Source organism: Carya illinoinensis, chromosome 7 (assembly GCF_018687715.1).
Source record: "Carya illinoinensis cultivar Pawnee chromosome 7, C.illinoinensisPawnee_v1, whole genome shotgun sequence".
In the NCBI taxonomy this organism is placed as follows: domain Eukaryota; kingdom Viridiplantae; phylum Streptophyta; class Magnoliopsida; order Fagales; family Juglandaceae; genus Carya; species Carya illinoinensis.
Window position 1 is genome coordinate 17,596,259 of NC_056758.1, and position 12,144 is coordinate 17,608,402.

Genomic DNA, 12,144 nt, shown 5'->3' on the forward strand with positions numbered 1-12,144 from the left:
GTTTTCAGTTTTTACAGTTCCTTGCTTTGTGTTTGATTCAAGCCTTTGTTTCCATTGCACTTGCATTTGAATTGTTTTCACTTAGTTTGTTTTCAGTTTCAGCTGAATACTTTCAACAGTTATTGTGTTTGGGTTCATTTTCGGTAGTGTGCAATTTTTCTTCCAATGATTTTCAGTTACCTTCAAGCATATTCTTATTTGATTTACGTTAGTTGTTTGGGGTTGTTTGGACGTGCATTGGATTATTTCCATTAGTTTTGATTAGTCTAAGTGGTGAAATTTGTTTGGGGTTAGATTGAACTATGTTGAATGGAAAATAGTGACTTTTTTATTTGCACACATAGTGTTTGATGAAATGTCCCTTGGAGCGTAAGTCTCATGAACTTCTTTTTATTGCTTGAAAACATTGGATTAGATGACATTAATGAATGTGGTTTAGTTTATTAAGTGAGGATAATTACAATTTAATCAATACATGTTCACGAATCCACTTAATGTATGAAAGCGATTGAAGTAACGTCAAGGTACATTAGAGTAGAAATTTCTTACATGTTAGCTAAATATTTCATATTCCCCACTCGTGTTTAATACATCATTTTATTCATTTTTCTTGCATATTTTTAGCACTTATTCACCATCTTATGCAAAAAGAAATGAGGGTATTTTTGATAATATTCAAGAATCAATTCTTATTGTAAATATCATTGTAGATAGCCTTAGTTAATAATTTTATTTTATTTTCATTAGTGAATGAATTTGCATTTTAAACTAATCATTCCTTGAGGAAATGACTTAGAGATTTTCCTATTATTACTTAATAACTCTTATATTTGGGAGTAACTCTTAAAACAATTTTTAAGGTGAGTCATAAGGACTAAAAATCACACTAAGTGAAATTTAAGGTTTTAAGGGTCTCGACCTTGATGGGTTTCTCATATCGGATGCATGATTTCTTAATTTCTCAGTTAAAAAATGAATTTAGAATAGAAAATACATGGGGCTTGTAAAATTTGGTGAAATTTGGGGCCTGTTGCAATTACTGAAAGTTTAAAAGTTTATTTGTAAACTCTCAAAAGTTTAGGGGCAATTTTGCGAATAGTGCTCTAGCAGTATTAGATTATAAACATTTTCTTATTGAATGAGTTTCTTAACCTTAGTATATCTTTCGTTTCAGCCCGCTTGATTATTAAACACGAGCGTGCAAAGCCTTAATTGGACATTAAAATACAAAAAGTATGACTCGTTAATGGTGAGATGAAGGCTCCACTCACCCTTAATATGAACCTAAAAACAAAAACTCCGGAAAAATTTCTTAAGCATTCGTATGGTATAATGTTATAGAGTCACTCGAAAAAATTCTACTAAAAAGTCACTAAGTAGGAAGCATACACTGAGCTCACATCGTTGCATATTATATTTCGAACATATCCATAAAACAAATAAATTCGAGTTAACAACATATAAATCCCACCTCACCAATTAAACAACAGCACAGATTCTTATTGAGCTCTCTTAAATCGTGACAGATTGCAACTCCTGTCTCAGCCAGTTCAATACAACACAAAAATAGCAATCTGTAAATTGTAACAAGATTTGGTTCAAAACAAGATAGAATTAAGCAAGACAACAAGGATATGCCTTATTATTTGGAATTTTATTCGTATATGCCCTGAAACTTTCAAGTCAGCTTATGAATGGTTTTCATGTCAGCAGCTTCCTTGACAGTTCCTTTCTCAACATGATCCCACCACTTGAACAAGAAATTGTCCACGACTAGCCTGAACCAAGGGGACAGCTTCAAACCTTCCTCACCAGCATCTGCTTTCCTCAACAGCTCTTTCAATTTATCTCGATTCACATATTTGACATCGGCTACTTCATCAGGGTTTGGATTGACAGTAACGTCTTGGACAATGAAAAGGAGGTAATCAACTGCAATTACAGAAGAGGAAAACAGAAGGTCAAGGTGACAAAACCCGGTAAATTTGCCAGCTATGTTGACCAGCTAGCTGAGTTACAGTTTCAAACAAGATTACGAGTGATGAGTAATAATGGTCAACTTATACGTGTAGTTTTTCCCCAACTTATGCATAAATTATTCCAACACTAGAATCAGGACATCATGGTCGCCAAAGAATAATAGAGACAAAAAAAAATTAAATTAGAACACAGGACAAATGAGTAACAAGTTGAAATCATTACGTTCGTGCTCCCCCCATTTGCCATCAGAAGGTGCCTTGTACAGTATGCGGCCCAGTGGGATGAACTGATCAACCGGCACATCTTCAGCAGGAATGCCCAGTTCATCCAAGAGCTTTCTTTGTGCAGCATTCCTTACACCTGGGGTGATAAAGGATTTTAGTCAAAATGAAAGGATACAAAAGGCGCCCATTAGATATGGAGCATATACACATTACATACCAAGGGCATTCTCCTGAATAAGCTCAGATTCACGGTATAATGGATGGCTGCAGCAGGTATTCGTCCACACAAGAGGGAATGTTACCTTTGTTGCAGACCGTTGCTGTATAGACAACAAACAGTGTAAAGCATGTCACCATCTATATTAACATTTACGACAATAAATCATGCATGCAATAACACCTACAAACTTTCAACCAATGTCCAGGCACAATAATGTAGAAAGAAGCGAAACAAAAAAAAATGTGGAAAGACATATAACCATCACTTAGATTATGTAATGTTGCGTGAAATATCCAATGACATTTCATCCTAAGCACAAAGAGACTTAATGGAGATAAATGCATTTGCAAATAACAAAGTCTAAGATCAAACCAAAGTAACTAAAACAGCTAAAGCTTCATATTCAATTCTCCGTTTGTGAAATTTTCTGCTAACCTCCCATTTGAAAGGCTTAAGAACTTTTTTTTTTTTGGGAGCTGAAAAGGCATGGCTGTATAAAAGCCACCCTTCGTTGCCTTTCCCAACCTTTTTCTTCAGTCTTGGATACTTTCTCTTTTATCTTCTTGCTCAGATATTATAAGAGGCACCATATCGAGCATAAAACAATTGCAATAACAGGCTCATAGCCAAGTTGCACATAATGGCTTCTAGCCTTGCTCTAATCATTGAACATCTTCAGATGCCATTCCATTGAAAGGATTTGTACACAGCCGTACAAAATGCTATCATTGTTGCTACATGCTTCATTTTTAACATAAATTGTACACTTTAGGTTCGAATTAACATTTGTACCCACAGCAAATAAGCCTGAGACTTCGCTTTCAAGCTCCTGTTCTATTGCATACCTGAAGAAGTAACTCATATTTTGAGTTAAAAAGAAATACACTGAAAGCTCTATGTAGCATATTTCCGGATTGAATTTTTTCCCACAAGTGACCTGCAGATTTGTAGAAATGCAAAACAATAAATAAACCAAGCTTATTGATCCAAAGAAGAAAAACACAACAGTAACATACACAAAGGATTCTACTAATTGTATATAACAGCAGTTTTTTAAGAAAAGTAAGGGATGGAAAGTACAATGAATACAAAAGAGGTAGCAGAAAAAAATTACTTACAATTGTATTTCGTATCATGACCAACAACACGATCATTCTCATCTACCAAGATGCATCTATAGAAAGTTGGAATATGACAACATCATCAGCTAAGCATGCACAAAAAAAAATTGATGAATGATAAGAGTACACATGAAGCTTGAATATTAAGAGAAGGAAAGAGGAAGGCAGCTCCAGTTGTGCTTTAAACATCTTCATAAAATAATATTGAATATAATATGAAAGTTAACAAAAGACAAATCTGAGCAAAAAATTACTATAAACCAACAGCAAAGAACAAACTCGTACAATCAACAGTTCACTCCAGTGAAATAATTTTCATGCACATTCATACTTTGTTATACACATCAATTTTTTACCCCTTCCCATCTTACTTAGAAGCATTAACATAAATCACGTATATTGAATTCAACTAGGGCTGCAAATGAACAGAGCCGCTCGTGAACAATTCGAGATCGACTCGTATAAACTCAACTCGGACTCGGTTCATTTAATAAATGAGTTGTTCGTGAACATTAATATTGGTTCGAATATTAAACGAGTAAAACTCGTATAATCTCGACTCGATTCGGTTTAGGCTCGTGAACAATATTCGTATAAACTCGATTCGACTCGTTTTGAACTCGTCACAATACTCGTAATATTTATATATATATATATATATATTTACATATATACTTACATGTATTCTTTTATTATATATATTTTATATGCTATGTATATTATTTTTTATACTTTGTATAAGTAATATATATAAAAAATAATATATGTTGTTATTTTAAGTTTATGTATAAGTAACATGTTTTATTATTTTACAATAATAATTTATCTAGTTCATAAAAGAATTATTGAGTCAAATATAAAAATTTTATAAAAATAAACAACTCTAATTGATTGCGACACTTTCTTAACTAATCATATTTTGATTATTTGGCCATATTTAATATTATATCAATGTAATCGAATATTTAATATTAAATTAATAGTTTAATTATGTAATTTTTTAAATGACTTTAATGTATTAGGCATTCTTGATGCCATATGTATTGCAAAGTGACAATGAATCAATGTTACATTGATATCTAGTTAAAATTGATTAAAAGAAATAATCTCATTTATTTATAAATAAATAAAAAAATCTCATTTGTGATTCAGCCAACCAAAAATAAAATAAAATTGTGGATCAGATTTTAACCGAGCTCGAGTCGAGCTACTCGAGCTCGTATAAACTCGTATATTTTTTGTACTCGAGTTCGAGTCGAGTTCGATCATCATTTATTTTATACGAGCCGAGCTCGATCAGAAATTTTCAATATTTTTCGAGTTCGAGTCGAGTTCGAGCGGATATATATGCTAAACGAGCTCTTGACCCCCTGCTCGAATTCGACTCGATTCGGTTCGTTTGCAGCCCTAAATTCAACTATAGATCCTCAGTAGCAGGAAAAAACACAAAGAAACAATACTAGCAGGGTGATCATGCATGGTGTGTCATACTTTCTCCTTTAGCATTAGAGTCATAATGCACTCCAATCTATGTATTGGTTTATTATTTACAATAACATCAACTAACATTCAGATAAGCAACTAATGGAAGTAAAATTTGAATACTAGTGAAGGGGAAAAAAACACAATTCCTCAATTGAGAAAAAAAAAATACGATTCCAAGACGCCAAGAGACATTCAGATAAGCAACTAATGGAAGTAAAATTTGAATACTAGTGAAGGGGAAAAAAACACAATTCCTCAATTGAGAAAAAAAATACGATTCCAAGACGCCAAGAGACATTCATAATCTAGCTCCCCAGCTACAATATAGCACATAACCAGTCCATCTAAGGAACAAATATTGTTTTAAGTCGACACTGCCATAATAGCTTCACCACTGCCATACACACTGTCACTATGAAAAGCTCTACCCAGGCTACCAAATTCCTTAGCACTCAGCCTGCTTTCTAAGCATTAGTCATAACAATAATTTGAATTCTAGTGATCATGCATGGTGTGTCATACTTTCTCCTTTAGCATTAGAGTCATAATGCACTCCAATCTATGTATTGGTTTATTATTTACAATAACATCAACTAACATTCAGATAAGCAACTAATGGAAGTAAAATTTGAATACTAGTGAAGGGGAAAAAAAAACACAATTCCTCAACTGAGAAAAAAAATACGATTCCAAGACACCAAGAGACATTCATAATCTAGCTCCCCAGCTACAATATAGCACATAACCAGTCCATCTAAGGAACAAATATTGTTTTAAGTCGACACTGCCATAATAGCTTCACCACTGCCATACACACTGTCACTATGAAAAGCTCTACCCAGGCTACCAAATTCCTTGGCACTCAGCCTGCTTTCTAAGCTCTTATCCTTTGACATGCCCTAATGCTGAGAGGCAGATTAAGAAAGTCAAAAGCTCGGCAAGCCAATTTTGATCCTTACCAACCCCATCTGGCCTATGTTCAGTTAGGGACACCAACAGAATTAGTTTTCAACATAATGGTCAGGACCCGTCAGAAATGCTAATCTAAATCCAGAAAGGCTAACAATACTGGCCAGCCTGTACAAGAAAAAGTATACACATAGCTCACCCAGTTTATGAATTCTCAAAACAAAGCTTTTAAAAAAACAACTAAAAGTGGATTATGACGTTAGTCTGAAACCCACAGCACAAAAAAAAGGGCTGAGATATTTTTTAATCTATTTTAATTGAAACAGTAAGGACTAGAAATATGTAGCCATAGATATCCATAATATGCATTGAACCTGGTCAATTGCATGAACATTTAACTATTATCATACTAAAGTCTCTCAGCCATGCAACAAAACCTTGGATAACAATTGTTTCAATCAGTTTCTTGTAGTAATTTTTTATTCCTGTAATAAACCCAATTAAATTGAAACGATAAATCAAGTGCTAGGAAAAAGTGAGCTAAAAAGTGAAACTACCATGAGAAATCTAGAGAAGTAAATTATCCTTGTATCTTTTTATTGAGCTAAAAATGAAAATAAATAAATAAATTTTGAATTGTGTATGCATTTACGTATAAGTATGGAGTGTATATGTGTGTGAGCATTCAATGTTTCGCTGTGCCTAGTTATGGATGATTTATGCATGCACATGTAATTATGTGTGTGCGTTTGTATCCATCCGTGCAAGCGTATAAATAGACAGCAAATCTGGAATGAATAATCTTTGAAACCGTAGGTAGAGAGAACAGAATTTCAATGAAAATGACAGGAATTGGTTCCAAGCATCCCCACAGCAACCGAAATCACGTTTGGTAGTCAGGAAACCAAACAGACGACAACGTTATCCGCACAACAAAAAAGAATCAAATAAGAATGAAACTTAAACAAATAAACAAACAAAAAAGATCTCGTTGTCCCCTTTCCACCATTTACTGAGCAACCAAAACAGAACAAATCGAAGAAAAGCTAAGAGATATCAAATTGAGGCGTAAACAAGGAAAAAAAAAACGGAGAGAGAGGAATATACTCGTCCTCGAACATGAGGCGTCGCTGGACGGCGTCCATGCCGGCGTCAGGAGCGTCCCCCATGGCTATATGAAAAGTGAAGTGAGGGATGGGGAAAGGGGGAGGAGAGGAAGAGAGGATGAAAAGTGGAAGAGGAGAAAATGAAGCAAAATGATGAAAGGGAGAGTCTCTTATGAGTCTCTATGACCGCGGCAGCGGCACTTGTAAAAATGTGGTAGGAAGGAGTCGCTGACTTTTTGGGACTCCCTCTCTCTTGTATGGGACTGTCCGCCTTCTTTGAATGCAATTTATTATTATTTTTTATTTCTCCTTTTTTGGCCAACCATCGAGTAGTGTCAGAGTTGGGAATCTTGGGATTATAGGTACGTCACATATTACCTTAAACGAATACTTTATTCCTAAGTTATTAAATTTACATATAAATTTTAGAAAAATTGTATATTCACAAATAAATTATATAAAAATAATAATATAAATTAATATGAATTTATCAGATTATAAAATTATTTTTATTATAAAATAAATTTAATAAATCAGATAAAATCACATCAATTTATAAAATTATTTTATGTAATTTTTTTATGAATGTAACAATAATTCTAAATTTTATGTATAAAAAATATATGTTAATATTATTTAATATAATATATTATATCTATTTTATAATAAAAATATATTTTTAATCTAATAGATTATCAAAACATGTCAACCTATAAATTTCTTTGTATAAAATTTGTGTTTACGCAAAACATTTTTCTTTATTACGTGATAACACGTGATGTTTTCATTTTAAAAAATATTCAAGTCTCAATTTCTTAGGGGAAAAAAAAAAAAAAAAAAATCATCTTTATTTTTTAATTTTCACCGTAAATGTTAAATATAAATAATTAAATAGGATAGCCAACCACTTTGGAAATGGTGGAGGCATGTTGTAATTAAATAATGTTACATATTACAGTATTAATTTTGAAAAAATAGAAAATAATATTTTAATAGTTATTAGATATGGTGTTTGTCACCCATGATATTAAGGGATTCATTGCACGTGATTCAGGCTATCAAAAAGAAAGAGGAAGGGTTTAAAAATGATAGAGCTCTTGAAAAAGTGTACATCTATTTTGTATATTGATTTTATTTTTTTATTTTTATTTAATAATTAAGTAAGTATTTTTTAATAATTTTGTATTTTTTTATTTTTAAAAATGTTTAAATGGGTTTAAAAAAATATTTAAAAAATAGAAACAAAAATAAAATAAAACAAATTTACACTATTCAGTAGAAAAAATTTGTAAAAATTTATGTGGCCCTAGCATCACTCATGTGACATTAAGCAGAAGCTTAAGAATTTTCCTCAATGGACTGTGAACCACATCATAAGGGAGATCAATATAGCACATACTAGGTCTGCAACCCAATCAATTCAATTAGATTTATGGACCGACCCGACCTGTAGTAACCTTTGGACGAGCTAACCCGACCCAACCAATTCGGGTTGGGCTAACCTGTTTTCATCCTATTACAAAGGTTCCATCCAACTAGAAAAACTATGGTTTTACAAACACTCCGCCTCCTCCAAGTAGAAGTAGTCAAACATTATCATAGTCTTAAAAATACTCCAAAATCATAAACACACATAACTCTGATATAATTTTCTCAAGTGACCAAATAAGTTGGGTTATTTCAGACAAGACAAAGACTAAAAGGAACATAAATACGTTTACATGCAATTAAAAAAATTGATACTGCTTTTGTAAATGAAACCGTCGAAACTGGAGAAACATGGCCTGCTGTTAAGCCAAATATCCACCGGACTCCTCTGATGGGTTCCTTGTAAAACAGATGCTTACCATCACTACTCTGGTTTCTCATGCGTCGACAATGCATTTGTGCCACCCTTGGGACCCTGCCCTCTCGATTATGCTTTCCCAGCACCGGTCGAGACCCTCACCTTCTCAATGTTGCCGTTTTTTCTACTCGCAATCATTTCATTTGTTGGCTTTACGCCTTCAAATGGGTGGGTGAGAAACACGAACGCGTCGTGGCTGTCGCTATTGCTTCACAGGACCAATCTGTCATGGCAGTTTGGGAACCTTCGCAACTTGGAGAACCCCACGGAGTTGCTCTTCTTGGAGAGCTCTTGTCGTGACACCTTAGTAGATGAGATGATGAAGTGGAGGGCTAACAGCTAGGGTTGATATGAGAAGGCTCAAGTGGTTTTTTGTTTTAAAGTCAGGTTGAAATCGGTGTTTATCGAACCTGAAAGCCAATTTAACCATCTTTTTGTCAGGTGGGTCGGGTCAGGTCATTCAGGTCGGACCGTTATTTGATTTTCATGCACAAACATAACACATACTTGGCTAAAAATAATTTACATGTAATTGTAGATATAGAGGATTGCCCATCGTGCATTCTTTCTTTGTAATAAAGCATATGATCAATAAAAGTCTTTTTCTAAAAAAAAAAAAAAAATCTCACTCTGTATCTATTATCCCCCAACTTAAAAAAATGTGAAAGCAAGTATTCTTTAGTTATACGAAAAAAAAAAAAAAAAAAACTAGGAATGCAAATATAAAAGGTGTACAGCGGTTGGATTGTTTATTTATTTAATAGTTAAGGAAGTGTTTCTTTTAATGAATTTGTGATTTTTTTAAATATATATATTAAGGGAGTTTAAAAGATATTTTAAAATAATAAAAAATAAAAATTTATAGGTTCGGCACCCACTCCAGACTATAGCAACATGCTTCTTTCAAGTTTCAAGGAAAGAATTATACTTATCATTCCTATACTACACACCATACATGATTTTTATTTTTATTTTTTTGTTATTAAATATATGGTATATGAATGATGAATAGAAGAATTCAATTAGTTTAGTAGGAATAAAAATAAAAAATAAAATAAAATAGAGATTTACTACTCACCATCTACACACACCACACTAATTTTAATTTTTTTTTTTTAATTCTTTCTAAACTAGTTGAGTTCTTCTACTCATCAGATATACGCTACATATTTGGTAAGAGAAAAAAATAAAAACTAAATAAAAAATTATGTGTAATGTGTGATGTGAAGATGATTAGTAGAATTTTTCATTTTATATATGTATTTATTGTTTTGTTAAATGAAGATGTTTCAACCGTTTCAAATGGCTCCCGTGACTAGGGATGTCAAAAAAATAAATTGAAAAACAGGTTCAATTGGATTAGACCAAATCGGCAGGTTCAATCCAGTTTGCAAGTGAACCGGTGCGGTACCTACTCTAAACAACCAAAATTGATGAGGTATGGGTTTTTATATTTTGAAATTTTAGTTTAAATCGAACCAAACGTGTATATATATTTATAACTTTTTATATTATATTATTATATAATTATATTTTATGTTAAATTGCTAATTCATATAACAAGAAATTCTAATCTTATTATCTGTTAAGCTATTAATCTTATATTATAAAATTAATATAACATGCGATAAAACATAAAATTTTAATCTTAAATATAAACGTTAATATTAAATTATTAATATAAACTTTCTTTTGATATATATATCTATATCTATATCAATAATAAATACATTTTTGGTACGTACAATAAATTATAATATATTTATATATATTTGATCATATATATTTAGATAAAAAGTCTAAAACTTATCTAGACTATAGTTAAATTCAATTCTATATTAGTATGCTTTAATTATTATAAAATAATGTACTTAAACTATAATATAAATAGACTAATAATTTAGTTTATGTAAACATTAAACTATTACTGATATAAATAATCGGTAAAATTGGAAGAATCAGACTGAAACCGAAAACATCGAAAGTTTTATAGTAAATCCCTAGCCATGACCAAAAGCTCCACGGGACCTCCCATATGACTTGCACTGCATGTGTATTATTATTTAAAAAATAAAAAATTGTTTTAAAACCAATAAAAAAGAGAGAGAATGAGAGAGAAGTTCTTGTTATTCCATATCTTGAACCTAGAAATATACCCATATATTTAGGGGTATAAGAGTCTTAATTGACGGCTAAGTGATTGAGCTGAATTTTTGCATCCTTAATGATTTTAGAACCAATATATCTTAATTCTTTCATTACTTTATCATTGGTTTTATATGAAAAAATGAATAAATCAAAGTTGTAATTTTAATTGATTAAAAGCATGAATTTCTGCTTTAATTTTATCAACTGTTGATTACTATGGATTATGGTACATATCGCTTGAGCGGCGGTTTTTTGCCGCTCGAGCGAATTCAGGCAGATTCAAACGCTCAACTTCCGCTCGACAGTGGGCTCGAGCGGGTGTGCGGGAAAGGAGATCGCTCGAGCGGAGGCATTTGGCCGCTCGAGCGAAGTCAGGCAGAGTGGAACGCTCGATGTTCGCTCGACCCTCCGCTCGAGCCCACTGTCGAGCGGAAGTCGAGCGTTTGAATCTGTCTGAATTCGCTCGAGCGGCAAAAAGCCGCCGCTCGATGTTCACTTGACACTCTGCTCGACCGAATATCGCATTTTACAGATTAGTGTTTATTCCGCCGTCAGAGTATATAAATGATTTTTTACATCTTATGGCCAATTTTTGGCTGGAAAACTCGGTTTTGATTAGAGAAACACTTAGAATTCATTTTTCCTTTGATTTTCGTTCAGATTCGGAGAGGAAGATTCATACAATCGATCATTCACGTAGCTACACAATTTCTACTGGATCATTTACTCACACTGCAGCAGATTGAAAAACTCCTTGAGGGGTCCAATTGCCACTGCAGCTCAGCCTCCTCCACCGTTTCGAATCTTCATCTCCATTCAATTGGCTTAATCTTTTCTATTCCCTACTTGCTATTTCATTTCAGTTTTGAGTTTCTGAATTATTTTGGAGAATTTTGATTTAGACGTTTGAGTAATTTATTTGTTATTCATTTAATTCATGTTATTTATTTTTATCGTTTCGTTAAGCTTTCATTTTAATAGTGATTACAATTACGGTGGTTTAATTTGAGAATTTGTTTTGAATACAATGATGAACCCTAGAACATTGATTTAGGGGCTTTTCAATTTTCAGTGCATGTTTTGTCAATTACTTTCTAATTTAGTT

General features: G+C 32.6%; 1 protein-coding gene across 1 annotated transcript; it reads right to left on the reverse strand.

Annotated features, from left to right (window-relative positions):
• Positions 1 to 1,479: 1,479 nt before the first annotated feature.
• LOC122316927 (isopentenyl-diphosphate Delta-isomerase I) lies at positions 1,480 to 7,264 on the reverse strand. Its single transcript, XM_043133788.1, has 6 exons — positions 7,047 to 7,264; positions 3,543 to 3,598; positions 3,270 to 3,361; positions 2,422 to 2,524; positions 2,203 to 2,340; positions 1,480 to 1,932 (listed from the first exon to the last, which is right to left on the reverse strand). Exons 1-6 carry the CDS (start codon positions 7,106 to 7,108, stop codon positions 1,679 to 1,681), a joined length of 705 nt encoding a protein of 234 aa, XP_042989722.1. The 5' UTR covers positions 7,109 to 7,264; the 3' UTR covers positions 1,480 to 1,678.
• Positions 7,265 to 12,144: the final 4,880 nt, after the last annotated feature.